The sequence below is a fragment of the Propithecus coquereli genome, unplaced genomic scaffold (assembly GCF_000956105.1).
Source record: "Propithecus coquereli isolate 6110/MARCELLA unplaced genomic scaffold, Pcoq_1.0 Scaffold575, whole genome shotgun sequence".
In the NCBI taxonomy this organism is placed as follows: Eukaryota; Metazoa; Chordata; class Mammalia; order Primates; family Indriidae; genus Propithecus; species Propithecus coquereli.
This window is the reverse complement of record NW_012151674.1, coordinates 478,901-502,084: the sequence shown is the minus strand read 5'-3', so window position 1 is coordinate 502,084 and position 23,184 is coordinate 478,901. Positions and strand designations below refer to the sequence as shown.

General features: G+C 53.4%; 1 protein-coding gene across 6 annotated transcripts in view; it reads right to left on the bottom strand.

The window, feature by feature from the left end:
- PKNOX2 (PBX/knotted 1 homeobox 2) overlaps nucleotides 1-23,184 on the bottom strand; it is a 257,241-nt gene that overhangs the window by 67,422 nt on the left and 166,635 nt on the right. For 3 of the 6 annotated variants that reach the window (XM_012658147.1, XM_012658148.1, XM_012658153.1), the window contains one exon: nucleotides 10,378-10,486. The exons of the other annotated variants lie outside the window; for them this stretch is intronic. In XM_012658147.1, the coding sequence (XP_012513601.1) occupies nucleotides 10,378-10,464 (87 nt within the window). In that variant the 5' untranslated portion in view covers nucleotides 10,465-10,486. The remainder of the gene's footprint in view (nucleotides 1-10,377; nucleotides 10,487-23,184) is intronic. 6 annotated transcript variants of the gene reach the window in all.

Genomic DNA, 23,184 nt, shown 5'->3' with positions numbered 1-23,184 from the left:
CCCCCTGGGAGGCCTGTCCTTTCTGAGCTGCAATGCTGTGCCCAGCACCTATGCGGGTTCCACGGTTCCCATCTCCCCTCTTGGCCTACGGTCCTTTCTCTGAACAAAGGCTCTGGGGCCACCCGCTGCACGCGCTTCCCTCCCATAGATGCTATAACCACTGGACTTCCATCATCTGGCTGTAACCAGCCCTGCTAAAGGGCCCCTGCCCAGACACTTGGCTGTGACGTCTTATGATGAACGTTCTCTCTCCCGTCTCCAAGAAAGGGTGGGAAGAGTTGGGGGTTGCAAGATAAGTGTGCAGACACAAAAATGTGGAGGGGCCGAGGGATCCAGCCACTCTAACAGTCTGGCCTTACTGCAAAGATGACTACTCCCTGGTGTGACTTACAGCGTGCTAGGAAGCACAACTTGCCTGCCTACCTTGGATGCCCTCACTGACACCCGAAGGCCCCACCAGCCTTTTCCGATTGTAGGCAGAGACTGACATGTTATGTCCTAACGAACTAATAAAATATTCCTGTAGGTTTCCATGTTCAACAATAATCCTGTGCAGTAGGTCATCATCACCCCATTTTACAGATGAGAAAACAGAAGCCCACAGAGAGCTTTCTGACTAATCACCTATGTGAATGGAGGCATTTGATGACTTTTCTTTGAAGAGGAGAATGGGAAGATTTTTTTCACCCTCTGTGGAAGGAGGCAGAGGGAGAAGGGGCATGGAACTTTACTTCCTACATGTGCTCTAAGTCTCTAACGATCCCCCCATCCTCACCGCTGGCCCCGGCCTGGCCTGTCCCTCAGCAAACCTCTCACATACCAGTTTAGGCCACATCCCACAACAACGATTGCGCCAGGAACAGTCCTTCCGAGCAGAACCCAAAGCAGGAAGGCAAGGGCGGTCTCTTCGTGGAAGGTGGCTCACTGCTGTGTCTCCTTCCCTCGGGGGCTGCGGAGGAGCCTGGAGACTCAGAGCCCAGAAGAAACCTGCCTGCAGGGGGTGGGGAGCTTTGAGCCTTCCAAAAACCCAAATTGCATACGGCTGCAGCCCCTGCCAGCTTCCCTTCAGAGTACCTCCCTTGCTCACGGGAGGCAGGAGCAGGTGGTTCTGGATAAGGAACATCACCAAGTCTTCCTAGCACCTGTGGGAGGTAGTCTGCATGGGGGGCAGCAGAGGCGTTGGCATCGATGGAGTTTTGAATCCCACCCTTGCCACTGACTGCTGGGCAGCCTTGGAGGTGTAACTTTATTTTGGAGGTGTCAGGTTCCTCATCTGAAAAACAGGAGTGACGCCTCCTATGTCCCCACCGTTGTGAGGACTGCTGTCTCCTGCAGAGGACGACGGCCGAGCCTCGGAACCGGGCCAGGTCCCTCTGCTTTGTGCCCGCACGGCCCTTGGCACACTGCTGCCACTTGCTGCTACTTGCCTTTCTCCTCCACCCGACTGCAGGATCCTCGAGGGCAGGGACCAGGTTTTTTTCTGTTTACTGTCATAGCTCCAGTATCTGATACAGAGAGTACCCAAAATATCCACTGAATGCAGAAACGACTGGGGTGCAGTGGGGAGGCCTTCCAATGCTTCCACATTAGCTGCACGTTTACCTCCTTGACCCGCAATGCCTCAGGTCAAAGCAGGGAAGTGTGCAGTCCCTGGCCACACACTGATAGGGAGTGGCGGGCGTCCAGCCGGGAGCCGAAGTTAGTGGGACACAGCACGATGTACTGACTGAGCATCTACCTGGGATTTGGCTGTCTCTCTGCCAGTGTGACTCGGGCATTTTCCTCATCTATAAAATGGGAATAATTATACTTAAGGTACAGGGTTTTTAGAGTTAAATGAGATAATGTATGCAAAGCAGCTGGCACTTAGTAGATACACAGCATTTTATAGTTATTGTTAATATAACCCACACAACCTGCAGCCCACACCCTGAGAGCTGGCTGCCCTCAGGGTCCTGCCACTATGGGCACTACCCCTGCTGACTGTGGAAGCCCCCAGGGAAGGGGGCAAGTGCCAGCTCAGGTGCAGGGAAAGGGGACCCAAGGTGTCATCGAAGGAGATATTACCAGTCACCAGCTTCATCTTCTTGGGCAGGTAACTCAGTTCCTCTAAGCCTCAGTTTCCCCATCAGGTAAAAATGGAGCTAATATTGTCTCTCCTAGGGCTACCATGAGACCATATGTGAGGGTGCACTGCAAACAGTGGCTGCTCAGCAATCCTTGGTTTCCAAGCATTTTTCATGCTTCCTTTTGCTAGCCTTCTCCTCTGAATCCAAATCCAAATCCCATCCCCTGTCCCCACCCCACCCCAGGGGCCCCAGGGCCCACTCCTCTCATGTCCCTGATATCCACCCCCTTTCCCCAGTCTTGCTCTGTGTGACTATTATCTCCATGGGCCTCTCACAGGGTCCTTTCCTCCGAACCTGGACCCCTAAGCCTGTGCCTTCTCAGCCCAGACACTCCTCCTAAGAGGACAGCCCCTCTTCTGAGCCCTCCACCTGACAAGGGCAGAGGGCAGCAGATCAGCCCCTGGGCCTGCCCCGCCAGGCTGCTGGAAGCCTCGTGTTCTGGAGCCCCCAAGGCTGCCCAGGCCTGGCCCACTAGGGGCTGCCGAGGCTCCAGGTGGGCTGGGCTGGGCTTCCTGGGAGCTGGCACTCCCTCCAGCGCCCAGGCAAGCCGGGTACAGGATCAGTTTCCTGGCAACCAGGAGAGAGGCCAAGGACCTGGGAGGAGGTCAGGGCTTGAAGCCCTTTGGTAAATATCAGGTTTGGCCTGAACAGGTGGGAGGCAGCAGGGGACATGGCCAATGTAGCGGGACACAGCCCCTGGGGTGCTCAGGCCCAGACCTCTCACTGACCCCCAGCCTTGTCTCCCACATACCACTCCTCCCCTTTCCCCGCACGGCTCAGACTCATGTGTAGGGTTGTCGGAACACGCCCGATGGTTCACATCCTCGTGCCTCTGCTTCCACGGCTGCCCAGCAGGAAGTGTCCTCATTCCCCTCCCTGTCTCCCAGCCTGAGCCTCAAATCTCCCAAGAAGCCTTTCCTGATTCTCCACACCCCCAGACCCAGGCAGACTGGCCCCCTGCCTAAGCTGATATGCTTCCGCCCTTGACACCTGGGACTCTTGGGGGCACTTTATTTGTCTGTCTCCATGCGAGGGCTGGCTTCCCAGCTCCTGTGCCTGGCTCATGGTAGGCTCCAGTGTTTGTTAAATGACTCAATGATGAACTGAAGGAGGGAATGATTGGGGGATGTATTGAAGGGCTCAGAGACCTCAAAAGGGGAGAGACAAATAAGGCTCCTCAAACATCCCCCAACCCAGTTAGCTCAGGGAGAGAAGGGACTGGCTGCAGAGCCAAGGCCGCTCAAGGTCGCTTGAAGAAGCTCTCGGAACAGCAGGGCTAGGTCACCTCTGCTGTGATCCTGGGCCAGCCAGATAGAACAGAACACAGAAGACTTAATGGTGGACAATGGAGGTTTTGATTAATTAATTAATTAATTAATTTAAGAAGGGTTTGCAGGCAGTAGTTTACAAAATGTGGCTTGTAAAATGTTCGCTGGCCCTAACTGCGTTTCCTGGGGTGTTACTGACCGGGGGGAGGGTGTACACTTGAAGCCGAGGCGTTTACTTCCCAGCTTTGTGCAGTTTCCTGGGACCTGACTGCTCCCATCCTCCCCACCCATCTCTGGAGGACCCCTCGCTTTTGTAATAGTCCCAGACCAGTGACTTCCAGTAGGCTCTTTAGAGAACACACCAGAATCTCAGCGTGTGCGTGCGTACGTGCGTGCGTGCGTGTGTGTGTGTGTGTGTGTGTATGTGTGTGTGTAAGGGGGTGTTTATAGCTGGAGAAACATTTAATATGCCTATTGTGTTCCTAATAAAAATTAATTAAAGTTCAAACCAATCTGGGTTGCTGGAGATGTGCAGAAGACAGAATGAAAAATAAGTGAGGGGCATGGGTGAGGAGGCTGAGAAACACCACTCCACTTTCTGTACCCAAACTCTCAACAATTTTGTGAGGCAGGGAGGACAGAAGTTATTCCCATGTTACCAATGAAGAAATTAAGGCCCAAAAGGGACTATAAGCTCTGTTAGGGCAGGAACTCTGTTAATTTTGCACTCCCGGGACATCGCAGGACAATGTCTGTAAGATCTACAGGAGGCATTCGATATTTACTGAATGGAAGGGTGAATGAAAGAAACAGTACTGGGACTGCCTGCCTAAATTTGTACACTTCATCAGCAGCAGAGCTGGGACGAGGCCTAAGATTTCTGAATTTCTACTAGGTTGAGTCATCCCACCCTCCCTCTCCAGACCACAAAATCCAAGGACAAGTGTCCTGGGGCCCAGCTCACCCTCCTGCCTCCTGCTGGGCCACAAAGACCTGGGAGCCCCTGGAAGGTCAACAGCACAGGAGAGGGGGGCGGAGCGTGCAAAGAACTCCTCAGAACTGCTGCTGACCTGATGGTCACCTGCCCCTGATTCATTTTAGGCTTTGTATCCTTGGGCCATTAACTATTTCTGTAGTTGTTTAGGGCACTTGTCCTGATTAGAGACAAGGGGGTAGACAACAAAATCTTTGTACTTTGGTAAATATCAGAATGAAGGTAGTAAGTTCATCACATAAAAAACCTAGACCAGGCCATCAGAGTGTTTCTTTGCAAGCTTTGAAGTCATGTTGCCAGGCCACCGTCTCCTACGTGGGGGCATAAAGGCCCCATGGTTGGACCTGGAGGTTGTTTTTGCCTTTTACATAATGAAGGATTCAGGTCTTCAGTGAGTTGGAGTTCAGGGATGTGTCCAGTTTAAAGTCATGGGTGGCCCAAGCAGGCAGAGAGAGAGGTCACGGTGCACAAAGAGAAGAAAGGTCCGGCAGAAAATAAAAAAGAAAGAGAAGCGTCTATTTTGATGAGTCAAAGCAAGGGAAGGTGGGTCCCCCATATGGTCCCTGGGGTGTTGCCCCCAGGAACAGAGGGAGCCGTCAATCACAGCCACAGAAAAGGCTTAGGGGAACTTTCAAAGCTGCCGAATTAACTCCATTGCTGCAAAGCGAATGTGTTTCACAGGCAGCTGAGCAGAGGGCCCTGCAAGGCAGGGGGTTCCAGCCTTTAAAGAGATGAGAGGAATGTAAAGCGAGTGTGAAAACATCTGAACCCACTTCTGCCTGTCACAGCTGCTGTGGCCTGGCCGGAGGCCATTCACAGCCAGGGGCCCCAGCCACCCCCTTCTGCCTCCAGTTAATGAAACCGGCATGGGGATCCTAATGACTGATCAAAGTCCACCCAGCTTCCCCTGCCTCCCCTGGCCCCACCTGGAGTGGGAACTGTGCTAGGGTAGGGAGGATAAGGTGCTCAGAGGGGCAAGAAAGACCAGCCTGGCTTCCCCCACATGGCTGGCCCCAGCCTTAGCCTCCTCTTGCAGAGGAGGTGAGATAATATTGTCTTGACCCCAGATCTCCAAGCATAGTGTCCTGGGGTCCTGAACATTCTTCTTACCCTGAGGGTTGCTGAAGGATGGAGGGTGACAGGGTCACAGCTTTTGCCAAAGGACCTCCAGAAATGCTTGACTTCCTTCTGCAGTGTGCTTCCCATATTGGTCCTCAACTAGGAGTTCTGACTTTGCCCATCTTGCCTCTCTGGTCAAAAATAAGGCTGCATCCTTGGTGAACTGCCAAGATCCTTTTAATATCATCCATCACCAAGTCGTGCTACGAAAGCACCTAGCTACCTACCCATAATTTGTTCCTGATCTAAACTATCAGCTGCGTGCCCACATCCATAGGGGCTGTGCCTAGTGCATCAGACTGGGATGCACTAGGATTTCTGCTTTCTGGTCAAGTGCTCATGCAGCTGACATGCTGGGGACATGCAGACAGAAGCATACCAAACATTGCATACGTTCACAAATAGACCAGATAAAATATTTGTCTTGCCTATAAGCCAAGGGCAAAGGTATTTGTAGAACGGTAGGTATGCATCTCTGTGTGAGGAAGAGTGGGGAGTGGGTGCTGCTGGTGAGAGTCCGTTGTGTGTGTGTAAGGTGAGGGTGGAGAAGCTGTCACCTTCCCTAGTAAATCCGATGGCTTCCTGGAGCTGCTAACGGAGCTAAGAAGAACTTTGCTTGGTGGGTGATGTTGCATAGGCGTGTTGCAGGAAACAGGACTCAATGAGGTGGAGAGGGGGTACATGAATGAAAGGTATTTGCCTAGGAGTGACAGGTTGGTTGTGTAACACCAAGAAAATTCTGGAAGGGAGACTGGAGTGACACTTGCTGGAGTTGTAAGCAAGTACAGAAGAGGCGAGCTATAGTGGAGAATATTAGGGTCAGCGGGGGTGCGGGGGCAACGGGAAGAGGGAGCTGGGAAAGTCCAGGTGACAGATGGCCAGGCCCACTGTGGCAGAGTTGCAGAAGAACAGAAGCGGAGGGATGTAGGAATTAACATGATGCATTGAACCGAGGACCACACACCCAGTTCACCTCCAGGTCTCCCTGAAGACAATGTAGTCCTTAAACAATCACTGTAGAATTCCACCCTCCCGGTGATGTGCCCCTCTCTTGTCAGGGCACAAAGTACAGGACTGTGGTAAGGACCTAGCTTGCTGGAGTTGAGGTACTGTAGGTAGACAGTAGAGGGTGCTGCGACTCTGACAGAATTCAACAGGAAGCCACCAGAAGGAAGTAGGCCACAGGGAGGGCTCCACTGGGTTGTTGCTTTTGCACTTTCTAAACATACGTAAGTCAGTCTTCAGTGCACCATAAACACAGAGTGACATCCTTGCAAGTAATCATGGTTTCCCCAGGATGGACTCAAACAGAACTGAAGGGTTAGAAGCTACTTAGCCATCATCATACCACTTGGCTTGTGCCCAGATAGCATGGGGCCATAACCATTAATGCTTCTTTACTAAAATGGGAAGAAAAAAAAGCCTCCCTCATTTTTAATAACTTTATTCCCCAAACTTCAAAAATGAAATTGCCAAGTTAAGAACTTGCCTTGAAAAAAAATTCTAATTTATTATAAAGAAGGTCCGGGGCTTGGGAATTTTTTAATGCAGATTCCTAATTTTCCAAAGTGAGATTCTCCTGTGCATTTGAATAGATTATGCTCAGTATTGCTAGCCCTCAGCACAACGGGAACATTATTAAAACGACTGCATGGGTCTCAGAGGAAGGGCTCTGCTTCTCGCTTTCTTTTTCATTTTGGGGACTTCATATCAGAGACTGTCCGTTTGTTGCCTGTGGAAGAAACTGGGTTTCTGAGGAGGTGATAGCGAGATGTGCTCAGCTGTCCAGGCCTTGGGCAAACAAGTCACACAGAGTCCAAACCTAATGAGATTAGACCTCAAGGGAGGAGGAGGGCATGGGCCTCATTTCCTGAGAGCCCCGTTTAGGACGTGATTCCCCGGGGTGCCCGACCCAGGTTTCTATCAGGCCCTGCTTTCCTGAAGACATGGGGTGTTGGAGAGTAGCTGGTTCTCAAGGATAATGAGCATTAGGAGGGAAAGGGAGCAGAGAGAAGCCGGGGCCCGCCTCTTGAAGGCAAAAAGAGAAGAAGGCAGGAGGGCCAGCACAAGTTCCCCAGCAGGAAACTCCAGTGGTCAGGCACACATAGAAGAACCATCGGTATGAGGGAGCCACTCCCAGAAGCCCCTAAAGAGTGGGGAGAAGGGTTCCCTAAGCCAATTGGCCTCAAAGGCCAGCACTCTGTGGAAAGAAGAGCCTTTCCCCCACGAGCCAAAGCCTTTGTTCTGGGGACCTCACCCACCTCCTCCGTGCACCCCGTCCATCCCTGCCCTAACTCCTCTCCCTTGGTCCCCATCCTAATCAGTTTCCTTGGGAACCAGCTCAGCTCAGGAAAGGCCAATGGCAATTTAGCCATAGCCTAGTGGCTTAGCCATGGCCATAAAGACCCCAAGACCTTGGCCTGGTCACTTCACCACGGACACTGAGGCTTCCTGCAGAAACTTCATTCCTGGATCTCTGGGGTTACAAGTGGATCGAAGCTTCCCCAGGGCAAATTAGTCCTTTGCTGTAAATGTGAGTATTTTCAATGGTGACTTTCTGGAAGATCCTCGGAGGAGAGCCTTGGGACAGTCCGCGCATCCAGCTTCGGCTCTGAGACCTTAGATGGGGAATTGGAGCCTCCCTTATTCCCCCTAAAAGCTAGAGAAGCTCAGTGGTAGCTTCTGGGGGGCTGAGCACCTTCGGGCTGCAGCCCCACCCCCACCACCTCCATTGTCAGCTGGGCTTCATTAATGCAGCCGTATGCTGATAGTTAAATTAGGCCCCTGGATCAGCATTTTTGGACAACACAGGCCCTTGCTGCAGCTCTCCTGCTAATCACCACCCAATCAAAACTTCTCCAAGCTGCCCAGGCAGGCAAAACAGGGAAGGGTGAGTGGAAGAGAGGCAGCTGCCACTAGCAGTGCCAATCCAGTGTTCTCTGACCTCTCGGTTGTGCCCTGGTCTTTCCTAGAGCCTTTAGGTATGGGGGCGTGGGCCTTGGCACCCACCACCTGCTACATACAGGAAGGGTCCCCATCTCTGTTCCCCACTCCGACTGTGGAGCCCGGAGAATATCCTTACAAAAGAAGTGGAGCCAAAGTTCCTGCCTCTTGATATCCTGGAAGGGGGTCCCCAACAGTGCTGAGCAGATGAGAGGATGGGTCTGCTTCTATTCAGGAAGGACGATTCTTGTCCCCCATAATGGCCCCTAGGCTCCTTTTCTCTTTTTTATTTTTTCTTGGGGGCGCAAAATATCTCCATCAGTTGAGGGCTCCTTCAGGAACTTCATCACTTGGATCTGGGACTAGAAAGGGAAGAGCCCTGACATCGTGTTGGACACCTGGAAGCTTTCGAATAGGAGCTGTATAAATGCCAAGTCCAACTCTGTGGTCATTTGTGGAAAGGTACTGATGCAGGCAGAGGACATCCCCATATGAGGTTAGGCTGGGAGAGATGGGGAAGGAATGCGAGGTGACATGTGGGGGCAGGGCTGTGGACCAAAGGACATGCGCTTGGAGGTTGGTGAATGACTAGGGCTTTTGGACTTTCATGGGGAGGGGAGTCAAAGGTGGTCTGCATGCTGGACGCCCCCACATCATCTGGTAATTTCACAGGGGGATAACAAGGATGTACAGAACAGCTATTACATGCTCACACAGGGCTGCGGTGTCAGGGCCACAGGACCTAATGTGAGCAAAAGGCTGCCCACCTGGCTTCTGAGTCTTAATACCATTTTCACGCCGCACAGATCTTCCGCGTGGTCATGAGGACGGCTGTGTCTGAAATGGCAATGAGTGAGGGGTGACGGGGGAGGGCAGAGTGGCTGCTGGAGGAGTGAGAACCGTCACCTGGCACCAATGCACAGCGGCACTCACGCACTCGGGTAAACGAGTGAATGGGTATTCTAGCTGGGTGCATTTCACATCACAGATGCTCCATAAATAATTATTGAATTAATATTGACCAGAGAGACAAAGGTAGAGAAAGAGGAGAGCACGAAGGGAAAGGTCAGAGAATGGAGCCTTCTGTGAAAGTACAGCCGCATGACTCGGAGTCTCAGAAGAGCCAGGGGTGGATGGGGGCGCACATGGGGGAAGCAGAGATGAGAAGGAGTCGGTCTCAAGGACTGCGGGAGGGCAGCGGGGCCAGGCTTGCAGGAGAGACAAACACCGGATAGTGAGATGTACAGGCGCCTGCTGTAGGAGTAGCGGGTAGGGGGCAGGGGTGCGGAGGGGGACTCAGAAGAACTTGGGGGGCTGCTGTGTCTGAGTTGAGGGCTGGAAGCTGGGGACCAGAGGGAAGGGGTTGGAGGGCATAGAGAAAGAATCCTGGCTTTTCTACAAGCGGAGTCCTGAAGCGAACAGAGATTCCCCAGACAGGCAGGCGTGAGAGGACTGGACACAAGGGCCCAAGTGACCAGCAGATGGGGTGACCTAGTACTAAGGGCGTCTAAGTAGGAAGTTTCCCAAAACTCAAAGGCAGATTCTACTTACACCTTGTACCTGGGTCTCCCCTCTGTGGATTTTTTGCCCCAATCACGACAAAGGGGCTGGGCTGCCCTGGACTGGTGTCCGCTGGGTGGGGTGTGGGGACAGGACGATGCCCACTACTCTAGCTTGCCGTCCTAGGTGTAGGGTCTGAACCCGGTGCTGTGTGGAATGCAGTGACTCTCCGCAGGGGTCTGTGTCTGCCGGGCCCCTCCTCCCCAGACCCGACAGGGGAAGAGCCGGACTGCTGCCAAGATGGGCTGCGAGAGAGGCCTGGCTCTGCCCCTGACCCTGAACACCCCAGCCCCCAAGCTGGGGTGCCGAAGGCCGCCACACTCCCTCCCCCGTGCTTCCTCGACCTGCCAAGCCGGGCACTCACCTGCGGGCTGTCCTGGTAGGGTGGGGGAGGGACATTCTGCGTGGCCATCATCGTCAGAGCTGGGGCTGGGGAGGCATGTTGCATCATGGGATTGATTCACATCGAGGATCTGTGGGCAGGAGAGAGGGGGCCGCACCGTTAATACCACTGCGCGCAGGCCAGCCCCAGGCACCAGCCAGCTCCACATTTTTTCAGGCTGGGCCACCTGGGCTGACTGGATACAGCAAGGGCTGGAGGCCCTTCCGGGAACAAATGAGAGCTAAGGGGAGAGGCCTGGGTGGGGAGGGGCTTGCTGTGCTATTTTGACTTGAAAGAAACAATATTCAAATCGTATGTAAAACAACCTGTACCCCTGCGGTGACGCTTTGTTCAGCGTTAGCTCTGGCCTGCTGTGTGTGGGGAAGGGGGAGGGGGCTTGGCTGGTGGCAGCACTGGGGGATTGGAGGTCATTGGGAGGCCCTCCTTCCTGCCGGGGAGGCTCTGAGCCTCACCTCGTCTCCGTCTCCGCATAACGAGGGTGCTCCTCGCCCCGCCCTTCCCCAGGCTTTCTGGAGCCGCCCCAGTATTCATGGGGCAGGCAGGCCTCAGGCCCCCAGCTCCCCGGCTCCAGGGTCCCCAAGCACCAGGATCACCCCTCCCGGGTGTGCTCGCCACACCCCCTAGTGGTGGCAAGGGACGTGGGGCGCTGGCCCTCAGACTGCAGCCCAAGGGTGATCGATTTGAGGGCCTGAGGAAGGGAAAGAGGCAGGGAACACCAGTCCCCTCCTGGGTTTTTTTAGGTGCATGCTTGTGACTAACTTTCCTTAGCCTTGGCTCAATATAAAGTCACCGGAATGTGGGGCCAGAAGAGGCCTCTTACAATGGAGGAGACAGAGACAGAGGCCAAGAGGAGCGATATGTGTGTGCGCGTGCGCGTCGCGGGGGCGGCGGGGGGCGGGGCTTGCTAGTGAAGCAGGAATGGAACCCAAATCTCCAGAGTCCCCGCTCTGGGTCTGCTCCACTATACCATGCCCCTCTCCTCTGCCCATCGCCGGCAAGTGAGCAAGCTCCCCCCATGGGGCCTCAGGGTTCCTCTTGAACCAGAATGTGGTGCGGTAAGTGGAGACAGCCTGGCAAGTGCCACTCAAGGAAACAGAATGCCAAGAGAACTGTCGAGATACAGTTGATGCCCTGAAATATTTAGATCTGGAAACTACAGGGTAGTTGCTTGGTATAGGGCTGCCCATCATGGGGTTGCTAAGAACCTCCGTGGAGTGCAGGACCTGTCCTCCCGGGCAGAGGGCGCTGAGGAACCTTCCTGAGCCCAGCACCCAAGCCTCCTCTTCCCCAAGGCGCCCTGAGGCTCCATCCGCTTCCAGGCTGACCCTCCCTAGGGTCTTCCAAAATGTTTCACACCTGAACTTTGTGGGAATTTGGGGGTATTTTAGAGCTGCCAGTTAATAAAGGGGCAGGTGTTCAGGGCCATGCGTCTGTGCGCAGGCCTGCCCGTATGTTGTTCTTTTGGTTCTTTTTCCGGAAGGGGAGAAAAAAATCTACTCCGACCTGACCTGAGTCTCTAAAGTACCAGCTATGCTTTGACCTGAAGTGCACATGCAAAAAACACTGGAAATTCCTGTTTCATTCAATAGATTTTTATAAAGCATCAACTCTGTGCAGAGAACTGTGTCGGGGTGTGGCGGGATAGGTGAATGAGGTTAGGTCTTCTCCCCAGGGAGCCCGCAGGGAGCCCATAGTCCATCTGGGAAGCAGAAGGTGGGGTGGAGGCGGTGGAGAAGCGCAGGGTGTGATGGCTGCAGGACAGTTCCCGCGCGCCTCACTGCCTGTGGCACTAGCTTGCCTCACCCCGGGCTTGCTTGAAACACGGACCATCAGGATATTCTTGCGGCAAGAGCACGCAGGGTCTCGCCCATCTCACACACACTGGGCACCGAGATCCAGATTTTCTTTTGCAAAGGGGCTCCGAGGGAGCTCCTAGGGAAGCCTCTCTTTCAGGCAGGGGAATTGAGGCCTGTCTTCATGGCTGGGTCTCTGTCTGGGTGATGGTCAGCACCCCAGAAAGGCCAGGGCAGAGTGAGGAGGGTTGTAGAGGGGAAAAGGGTGATGCAGACTCCTTGAGACGTCAGAAAGAACTTCTAGAATTAAGACTTTTGAGACATGAAAACGGGTGGCATTTCTCTCGTTTGGACCCTGAAGGAATAAAGGAAATAGGGATATTTCAGGAACGTATTAGGCACAGCCTTTTCTGGAACTCTGGTTACTCTCAGGTAACTTTGGACGGGGCGTAAGGGTCAGGATGGCAGGTCCTCCTTCCCAGAGCGCCACTCATGCATGCTCCCTAGCTGGAAAAAGTGAAGGGCCGTAGCACTGCAGTGCCAGCAGCTTCCAGGAGAGGGAGCCTGGGGGCAGAGTCAGGGTGGGAGCTGCGTCCTGGAAGGAGGGCTTTCTCCCACCTTAGGGGCAATGGTTCTCTTTGGCCTCAGGCTCAGGTCTTTTGGTTGCCTCATTCCATGGATGAGAAAGTCATTGTGAAGGCAAAGCAAAGGAAGCTCAGTGAGGAGGCTTGGGGCTAGAGAGAGGAGTCTTTAATTTGCATTCTTTTGTTCGCTGTCCAGTGAATGGAAGGTAGGGTCATTTTAGGGGCTCTGTCCCTAGAAACATTTGCAGCGGCAGGAGGGCTGTCCAATCTGGCCGTAAGGAGGGACAGTTGAGTGGTCTGCGCCCAGAGACGACCATCCATGAGGTTGAGAGGAGATTGTTCAGTCATGAGCCCACGGGGCTGTGGAACAGGGGCCAGAATCTCCTCGGCAGAGGACACAGGAACGATTTTCTGAGGACCCAGATGGCCCTTGCCCCTCCTTCTCTTTGAGGTCACCACAGGCCACTAGGCCACTGCCCCGTTGCCCTCTGGGGGCTTCTCCCACAAGAGAACAGGAGGCCTTTTCATCAGGGGCTTAAGTTTCCTTCTCTGCTCACTCAGGCGCAGAAGCCTCCGGCAACTTGACACTGGGGGAGCTCAGCTGCTGCGAGACCCGCGCCCATCCCCGGAAGCTGGCTGCTTGCCTCACACCCCCTTCACACAGGCGCTCCCCATCCTGCTAGGCACGTCCTGGAGAGGAATTTGGGGATCGGACTCATCTTGTCTGAGGCTTGGCAAGGACTGTGCAGTTGGGGTGTGGGGGACTCCTTGAGCACAGCTGGGGTCCCGGCCCAGTGGGGAAACCTGCCCTTTCGGCACGTCCTGGGGGAGGGGGAGGGGAGAAGCGGGCCTGAGCTCCAGCAAAGCCAGCTCGAGGCTTCCCAGCTTTTGTCAGGGGCTCTGAGACGCTGCCTGGCCCTGTCCAGAGGCCCCAGCACTCTGTTACCAGACACCCGGGCATTCGAGGGAGCGCAGCCAAGACCGCAAATGGAGGACACACGAGGAACAACCTACCATAGAGAAATTTCCCATCGAGGATAGGTTCATGTTGAAAGGTTGTTTTTTTGTTTTTGTTTGTTTTTGTGCTGAAAACCTTTATTACATGACAGCTAGGTGGGGAAAAACCTAATGTAACACTCCACCCCACAATGATATCCAAGAAGAAATCATTTGTATCACTGATATCATCATCAAAAGAAGCTAAAAATGCCGTTTTACAGAGCTCAGGAGCCGGCGAGGCAGTGTGGGGGGATGAAGGGACATCAGAGGACACCCCTTTAGGAAATAGGAATGGGCCACGCAAGGGCACCCACCGCCCTCTGCTCCTCAGCCCTGGCTTTCCGCCCCTGTCTCCCACAGCACGAGGCCCTGGGTCTGGAGCCCAGACTCCAGTGTGTTGACAAACAGGCTTAGAAAAAAACCACCAAGCTCATTAGGAAGGAGCTCATTAGGACGTGTTGACATGAAACCCATTAGACTAATTAACATTCCATTAACGGCCTGGGGCACCAAGGGGTTAATGCTGCAGGGCAGTAATTGGGCTGGGGTGCCGGGGTTGGGGCTCAGGGCCTTCAGAATGAGAAACAAAGTCTAATTGGAAACTCTCTGGCCAGCTGGCCAGACAGCATTTGTTCCTAGCCCTTGACCCCAGCTGACACAAATTGGATCCGGTGCCCAGGGAGGAGAGGGGAGGAAGGGCCCAGCTCTCCTTGGGCCCCTCACTGTCCCCCATCACCTGCCCCAAACTGGAGACCAGGCCAATGGTTGGCAGGAGGACAAGGGGGAGGGACCCTCCTGGACTCGGACTGCCCTATTTTCTTTCTCAACACCATTGCCCCTCCACTCCCTTCTGGTCCAGTTTCTTTCTCAGCCCCTGGGAAGTGAGTCCTCTCTCCTCTCCAGGGACTAATTTTCTGTGATGTTACCCACTCTCAGAAAAACTCTTTGGAGAAGCTAGAATCCCTGAGGCCCCAGAGCCTAAGTCATTCAAACAGTGTGGTTCAGGGCCAGGTGTCTCCCTGCCTTCCTCCCTTCCATAGCAGCTAAGAGGCGCTCCTGAGGATCCCCTGGGAGCCCTTCTCCTCTGTCCTCTGACACACTCAAGCAGTATTTGCATGATTTTCCTTCCCTTGGTACAGGCAGAGCCTGTGGAAGTTCCATCTCCTGCCGGGGTCTCAGTTTCCTCATCTGTAAACTCTGGGATTGGCGGGAGGACTCACGAGGTCGTCCTCAGCTCTCTGTTCCTTTGATCAGAGCCTGTGCTTAGGGTCCAAAAGACCGGATTCTACACGCAGAGGAATCTGCTACTCAGCTGCAGCCTGGAGAGCTACTTTCCCTCTTGCATTGCAAAATGAAGGGATTTCCCCAGAATATTCAGAAAGCTTTTGCCCACGGTTAGCACTCCACACATGCTTGTTGAATTGAATGGAAAGAGTTAGATTGTAGCTTTCTTCCAGAGGCTGGCCAGCTCCGTCATTAGAGAGTGGGTAGGAGGGCCCCCGAGGCCAGTGGGCCTGGAACCCTCAATCCCCGCAGCCCAGACGGCCCCAGGTTACCCCTTCACCCCCACCCCCAAGCTGTCCCCTCTGAGCAGCTGCTGGGGTCTGGGGTCTGACGTCTAGACAGATTTGCAGGAGGCTGAAATAACACAGTGAACTCAGCAGGAGCGACCAAAAAGCTGCATTAGTAACCTGGCTGGCTGCAGCCTCTCCCTCTGGGGCAGCCGCCTCAGCCCTGGCACAATCCCTTTCTTTTCTCTCAGCCCCAAGCCTTGTCCACAATGATCGTCTCTAGCCCAGATCCCTTCCCAGAAGTGGCCTGTAGGTGGCGTCACAGGGCCCCACTTTAATTTCATTATGTAATATAACCTGTTTACTAAATCATGTAATCAGTCGCCTTAGGATTTACAGCTTCGGATGTGTATGGAGAATTGGACTTTGAGTCAAATTTAAAAACAAATAAAAATGAGAGGCAGCTGTTGCTGATAGTGTGATATTCATCTTTTGGAAACAAATTCACCCCAGTGCTATAAATTATGCCTGGAAAAAAAGTGTCGGTGGTGGGAAGGAGTTGGCTAGGTCTCCTCTGTTGGCAACTTAGAGCGATGAATCTTGAAATAACGGTGTCAACCTGTCACTGATTTCATGTGACTCTGTGGATTTATCTAAAGAAACTCAGGCATGCGGGTGCACACACACACACACACACACACACTCCCCAGGTCTCTCTCAATACCCAGTAAGGGCTAGAAATGCGACAAGCTGAAAGCTGAGCGTCTACAGGAACTCCATAGTCCTGCAGCCTGGTGCATGGAGTTGGCACTGAGAACTGGGCAGTGACGAGGATGAGGACAGTTTGGGGGTGGTGGAGGAGGACAGAGGAGAGAGAAAGGATGCTTTAAAATATGAGCAGGGATCTGTTACACCAACTCAGTTGTCCGGTTGAAATGCTTCGAAAAGAGGGAGAAGTGATGCGTCCTTCCGTGAGGCGGGGACTCAGGAATGGTGGGAAGAGGGGCAAGCTCCCCCGGATCTTGTCCCACCTTACAGCACATCTAATGCCAACCTGTTCCTCTCCACCCCAGGTGCTGTGGGAGCCGGGAGGAAGCTCAGGGCCTGTGGATTCTGGGGCAGGAATGCTGTAGCCTAGTGGATGCTGCTTCCTGCTTGTCTTTCTGATCTCAGGGTGTTGGGGGCAAATGGATATCTCAGAGTGGGGCGTGGGAGCTGGGGAGGGTGGCTGTATCTATGTTACCTAAGGAAGGACAAACAGGTGGACAGGAACTGAGCAGCGTCTGCACTCAGGTCTGACCCCCTTGTTCGCTCTGTGTCCTCAAGGCTGGACAGCTACGAGGTCAAAAACGAGCCACAGCACCACAGTCACCCAGGTCCCAGGGCACACTGCACCTGGCACAGAGCCCAAGCCCTTGCAGAATGTCACAGTCAGAAGGCCCACTTCCCTGGTGCCCCTCCAGCTCCTGCTTGAAACGCTCAGTGGGAAATAATTCCCTACTGACTTCAGCAAGAAGCAGAGATGACAACCAAGACAACCAGACCCTTTGACCACCCACTGCTCTCTGTACTAATTGTCATCTGCTACCTTTCGGGGAAGTCTACTTGGGAGGTGGTGCCAGGTCATGCCCTAGTATCATGATGCTGGCCTTCAGGGAACAGAGTGGGGACAGAGTGGAAGCCAGTGTGAGCTTTGGCTAGGACTGCCTGCTTCTGAACCCCCGGGAGATGGGCAAATCTCTCTCTCTCTCTCTCAGTCCTCTTTTAGCCCTTAAATGCCACATGGTGAATGGACTTTGGAAGAGGTAAGAGCCTTCTGGGAAACCTGAATCTGCAGACCTCCCCCTAGACCCGATCCCAAGGAGGGTGGCCTCCCCCAAATGGCCTGTGGTCCTACTTCTCAGGGCCTCCACCTCCTCCCCTTTCTCCAGCCCAAGGCCATTTTACTGTTTGTTCTTTATCTGGAATAATATGTCCCCAGTGTGGCTGGGCCAACAGGTCGCTTATGCACTCACGGACCCCAGCCTAGAGATGAGGGACAGCTTACTATAGAGACCGAGTTCTGGAAGAGGGGGTGCTATGATCCACCCTGGATCCCTCTGTGTCCACAGTTCAGTGGGGGGAGGCTTAGCAGCACACAGGGCAGGGGATTTGACTACACAGCATTTGCGGACAGGCCCTAGCCCTGGATGTGAGTGGGGCTGTCGACAGTGGCAGTCACTCCCCCTCTAGCCGTGGCTTCTCCATGGGCAGCACTTGTCCTCCTTAACTCCGGCCTGACTAGATTTCCCAGGGAGCAGCCTGCCACCTTGCCCTGTTGCGGACCGCCACGCCACTCTGACTCATGGGGGGTCCCAGCACACCAGGGCCCAGGGCTCCAGGGCTGCAGCCTCCCCTCCTGATGCCCCAGATTAGCTACTTTTCAACTGGACTCTGCAGCACGGACCGGGGGAGTTAGAAGAGCAGCTCTGCTCTGCTCTGCTCCTGAGCCCTCCTCCCCACTCTTCCTCCCCACCGTGCTCCTCCCCACCGCACTGCGCCCCTGCTTCTCCACACCAGGGCCAGAGAGCAGCAGGAGCCCCACTTTCCTCCCTGCCTTGGCTGTCACACCTTTTCTGGCTTCAAAAAGCCGCTGATATATTTTACAAACTGAAACAGCAATTTAATTCCCCCTGATAGCGGCAATTGTCCATTAGATCTTCCTACCGAGGAGCTTAACAATAATTCCTTTCATCCAACTGCTTGCTTCTTCTTGATCTGAGAATCAATCCCATAAATAGCAGGCAAGAGTTCTCGCATTACTCTCCCCTCCAGCTTTTAGCATTTTGATGAAGATTCTCATCTCCTCTTTAAGCACTTTACAACTTGGCAATTTTTCCCACTTTGATTCCTTTAAACAAAATAAAACAAAACACAGAAAATAAAAAAAAAGCATGCTGTCTGGAAGGGTGAGCACAGCCCTTGCACTCTGCTCATGGAGAGAGAGGTGGTGCTCACCTCCTCCTGCCTGGAGGCCGGGACTGCAGCAGTGACCTCCAGTGGCTTCTGTCTGCTGAAAAGTGGGTGTGGCTCTGATACGGTCCTAAGCTTCACAGCCCCCCACACTGGGGTCCGGCTTCTACCAGTGATGCCCGACTTAGACTACTTCTCGCTTCCCGAGAGTCTTCTCCCCCTGTGGTTGCACCCCACGAATGGAGGTGGGAGACAGGTTGCAGCCAAACAACGTGGTGGGAGAGGGGGGAGGCCCAGGAAAGGAGAAAGCTTGAGGCCTTTTATTCAATTATTTTTCTTTTCTTTTCAATATCCAGGCAGCTCCAGCGATCGGGGACAGAAGAGAGCCCTCCAGCTCCTCCATGGGTGGCAGTGAGGGTGGATTGCCAGGGCACCTGGGAGCCCCCGAGACACCGTCGTGTGCTCTCTTGTCTGCACACACACGGAGAGAAACAAATCTGAAAATGAACCCAGGGACTGAAGTCCCCCTCGACAAACCTGATTCCCAGGTTTATTATTTGTCAAGAGCTGACAGCGGCGGCTGCTCAGGAACCGAGCTGAGAAAACAACACGAGCTGGGCCCCTGAGGCTCACAACTCAACAGAGACAGACACGCAGCTCTGAGCTGGGGATCCCAGATGCAAGGAGCCACCCCCACCTGCCCTACCTGCCTCCCTCGCTTTCATAGTCTCTCTCTTCTCCAAGGCAGGCACTACGGTGGGTGACACTCCCTGGGAGCTGGGAAGAGGAGGGAAAGCAGAAGTGGGGGCCACATAAGGTGAGGGCAGGGTTGGGGAGGTGGGCAGTGGGCCTGGCTGGGGGTGGGCACAGAGGCAAGGGACACCAAAGCTTATCTAATCTATCCTCTGTGGTGACCTCAGACTCTCCTGGAACCAGAGGAGCCGAGGAGGGTCAGCCAGGCCCCTTTTCCCTCTGAGAGGGACTGTACCATATCCTCTGGCTGGAGGGGACCTACCTCCAATTTTTTAAACTTGCCTCTAGGAAAAAAAAAAAGGCAAGAGTCAGGGTTGTGGAAGCAAGTGGCTCACTGGACTGGGCTCAGTTTATCATTGAAAAGCCACTCATCCCTGATCTTCCATGCCCAGCCAATGGGTGCCCCCTCCCCAGACCTTTGTGGTGGCCCAGGTGGCACTCACAAGGAACAGAAGGGGAAAAGAGGTGGAGTCCGCGGCAACAAGATCAGCTTAAGGAGGAAAGGATGCCCAGCCGGGCTCCCCAAACCCCCGGTCCTCACTGTCCCTGGAACGAGGGCGGGTACACTGGCTCTGTGTTCCTGACCCTCCAGGAGAGGCAATGAGGACTGGGGGTTGTCATTCCTCCCTGGGAAAGGGAGGATGACAGCCATGATGGGACAGGAAGTGACACGGCTCCCAGACTCACACCCCGACGCTGAGCAGATACGCCTTCCATCGCTTGACCCAAAACGTTTCCTCCACCTTTTGCTGTGTTTCTTGTCTGCCAGCAGGGTGTTCAGTATTGCACAACCATGCCCTTCCCTCCATCAACACTTTGCTGCAACCCTACTCTTTCACGAAGTCACTTTCCACTCCACAACCGTCCCTTCCTTCGAGCCTGGCCATCAGACGCAAGTGGGGCATCATGGTGGGGATTATCACTACAACGTGTATTTCTATGTTTTGGAAAATCTCCTTCCCACCTGCACGTCCCATCTTGCCCATTGACCTCTGTGCTCCCCAGCAGACAAGGTCATGGCTCTGCCTTGCATTTTCCTTGGCCAGGGGAGCCTATGCAATACGACCTCACAAGGTCTACCTCCTTATGGAGCCTGAATATATATGCACAGTTACAATTTTATTTCCTTGGCTTACGGTTAAAATGTAAAACAAACAAATCTGGGAAGGATAACCCTTTAAGTCCCAGCAGCCATTTACACCTCAGTGAGAATGAGTTTGTTAATCCCTTTCCCCGGAGCCAATTTTGATGGGGGTGAGATGATAATACAGACTCAATAATAACTGCTTCTTAGTGCCCCTCCCCAGGCCCCAGACACTATGCTAAAAGGCATATACAGATCACCTGGTTTATTTTTCCTAACAACCATAGGGTGTTGGTGTAATGATTGTTCCTATTCGTGGATGCCAAAACTGAGGCTTAGAGAGGTTGAGGAAGTTTCCAGATGTTACACACAGTCTGACCCGAGAGTCTGAAAGTTTAACTTCAAAGTCTCAAGGCGAAGGAAGGAAACACTGGAGAAGGAATGAGACTACTCAACACTGGAGAAGAAAAGGCGAGGCCGATTGTGAAAACAAGTTGCCCACTCTGAGTTGGCCCATCCAACGTTGGCTTCCTTTGGCTTTTACATGCCCTGATTTTCTGAGCATTATGTTATATTGACACCACTAATGTTTCCTGTGTGCCAAGTATGGGCTTTTGTACATCAGTCAATGAACACGCACTCTGTGCCTTCCCATGGGGGGCGCTGCTTAAACAGCTTCTGTCAGTCCCGGCATCCTGGTACAGCCGTGTGTGTGCACATTTATTTAAATATTTCATTGCATTTCGCTCTTGTTATCTTATAAAAATGAATGGGAGATGGGAAAAAGAAATGCTGATCCCAGCGATAAGAAGTAGGGGTCTCATGAACATAACGCGAGCCAGACAGAGATGGGAAACATCAAGCGTGCTCAAAGTGGCAAATCTTGAGTCTGCATCCTGGACTCACTGGACTGTGTGTTCAGTTAGGAAGGCAAAGAATTAAAGAAAGAACACAACAAAATGATGGAAATGTGTGGTGGAAGATTGCATCTCAAAGACGATGTATAATTGGAATCTGATAATGTGTGGTAGCTGTCTGGGAGCAGAACTCCGGGAACGCATGCCGTGCATACAAAAGCTGGGCTGCCTGTCCCTGACCCTGCGCCCAGAGGCTCCAGGGCCGGGGCTCTGACTCACATTGACTGGGATTTGGTCAGTGTCTCCTTCTTATCAGCCTGGACCGAGGGGCCTTGCTGGAGCCCAGGTGGGGTGGGATGGGGTGGGGTGGAAGGCAGCATGCGGTCAGCCTGCTCTTTGTGACTGACTCTGCTTGGTCTTCTTTCCCCATCCACCCAGGGCTTTCTAGGGACCACCCACAGCTGCAAAAAAGTCTCTGTTCTGGAATGAAATCTGTCCATGATGCACAGGCTGGGAGGCACCTGGCTCTATCTTTGGAAAGCCTGCCCAATTGAGCAGTCCTATTACATGGTTTTTTCAAGTCAGGGCACCCCATCCCTAGGGGGCATCCCCTACCTCGTCATCTCTCCCTGAGTCCCAGCTTTATCCTCTTGCAGAAGTGCCTTCCTGCTCACTGTCCTTTCAGGGTCTTCTTCTTCTCTCAGCCCAGAGAGAGTCCAGGCAGCAATCTGAACAGGGGGCCAGTGAAGACATCCTTGCAAGCCAGCAGTGGGGTCATCACCCACAGCCTCCAGAGCAGACAGCAATTAGGCAGAACTGTGGAGGACAGAGTTCTCTTCTACCTCCCACTGGCTCTGTCTGTCCCCTACCAGGCCCTGTCCCCTTCGACCTCTAGCATTGGAAAGGGGGTTGTAGTTCTCTGGCTCCTAAGAGGGAAACCTTTAGTCATGGGCTGGCCCTGTGCTGCACTCAGACACACAGGAGAAGTGTTTTGCGCTAGCAGCAGAATCTTTGAATACTAGCAACTTGTCTGAAAATTATAACTTGCATTGAGCCTTCATCCTTTTGCAATGACAACTCATTTCCTATCACTGTGATCTGAATGGAAAGACGGAGTCCTACCTTCAGCATAGAACCTTCGTAGACTTGAAGTTCAACACTGTGCCTTTACTTTCCCCTCTCCCTTCTCCAGTAAGATGGACCCCGCTTCCCATGCCTTGGCAAGGACCAGGGGTGGGAGAAGAGGAGGAGAAGACAATTTGGCACTGTGGACTCTGGCCCTCAGGGACCAATTAGGATGCTTTGACTTAGAACAGTTACTAACCTTCTGGGATCTGAGCACTTGTTAATCTGTATCTTCCAGGGTCAGGCCTGCCCAGGGAAAAGGAACAAAGCACCTTGGCTTCCAGATCACGAGGTTCTGTCTGGAACCGTTTGATCTGAGCAGGCAGAGGAACTGCATGTGAGATGTCTGCTCCCAGAGCTGGTCTCCAGGGTGGGAAGGAGGAAAAACGGGGATTCTTGTCCAAGATGACTCCCCAAAGGCACAAGTTTGCCTAAGGCTGAGGCAGATCCCTGCTCTCTGCAGGCCCTTCCGAGATTTCTTTTATTTTTAGGGCCTGACAGTCTCTGGTCAGTGTCTGTGCTTTGGAGAGGTCCCCCAGGGGGACAGACAGCGATGCTGGAGCACTGGAGGGTTCACAGGAACCGCCCACAGTGAGAAGCTGGCGGCTACAGCTGCCCTGAGGCTCGACCTCAGCTTTTACTTCACTCCTCAGGAAACAAATTGCTTCTTCCCCAATTCCAGAAGCAGTGGGGACTCCAGGCTCTGAGCAGACTGGCAGAGGACCAGCAGAGGTGGAAGGGTCCTGAACAGTCATGAGGTCTGGCTTCTTCCCTGGACAAACAGGGAAACTTGCCCAAGTTGATGCAGCAAGTTGGAGACAGGGTCCTAACTAGAACCCAGGACCCAAGTAGCGCATCCAATAATCACTTACTGAGTACCTGCTGTGTGCCAGACACTGTGCTGGTCAGCGAAAGCTCCAGAAGGAGGAAACAGAGATGACCTGAAGGGAATGAATAAAGATATAACAAAATGAAATTTTCCCTGAGCTGAAGAAGACAGGTGACTTCAGGTTCAAAAGATCCCAAGGGCTGGGTAAGAGTAATGAAGAGAAAGGAGAAGACAAAGCAGAGTTCAAGCCCCAACTTAGTGGGGAAATTTCAGATATTTAA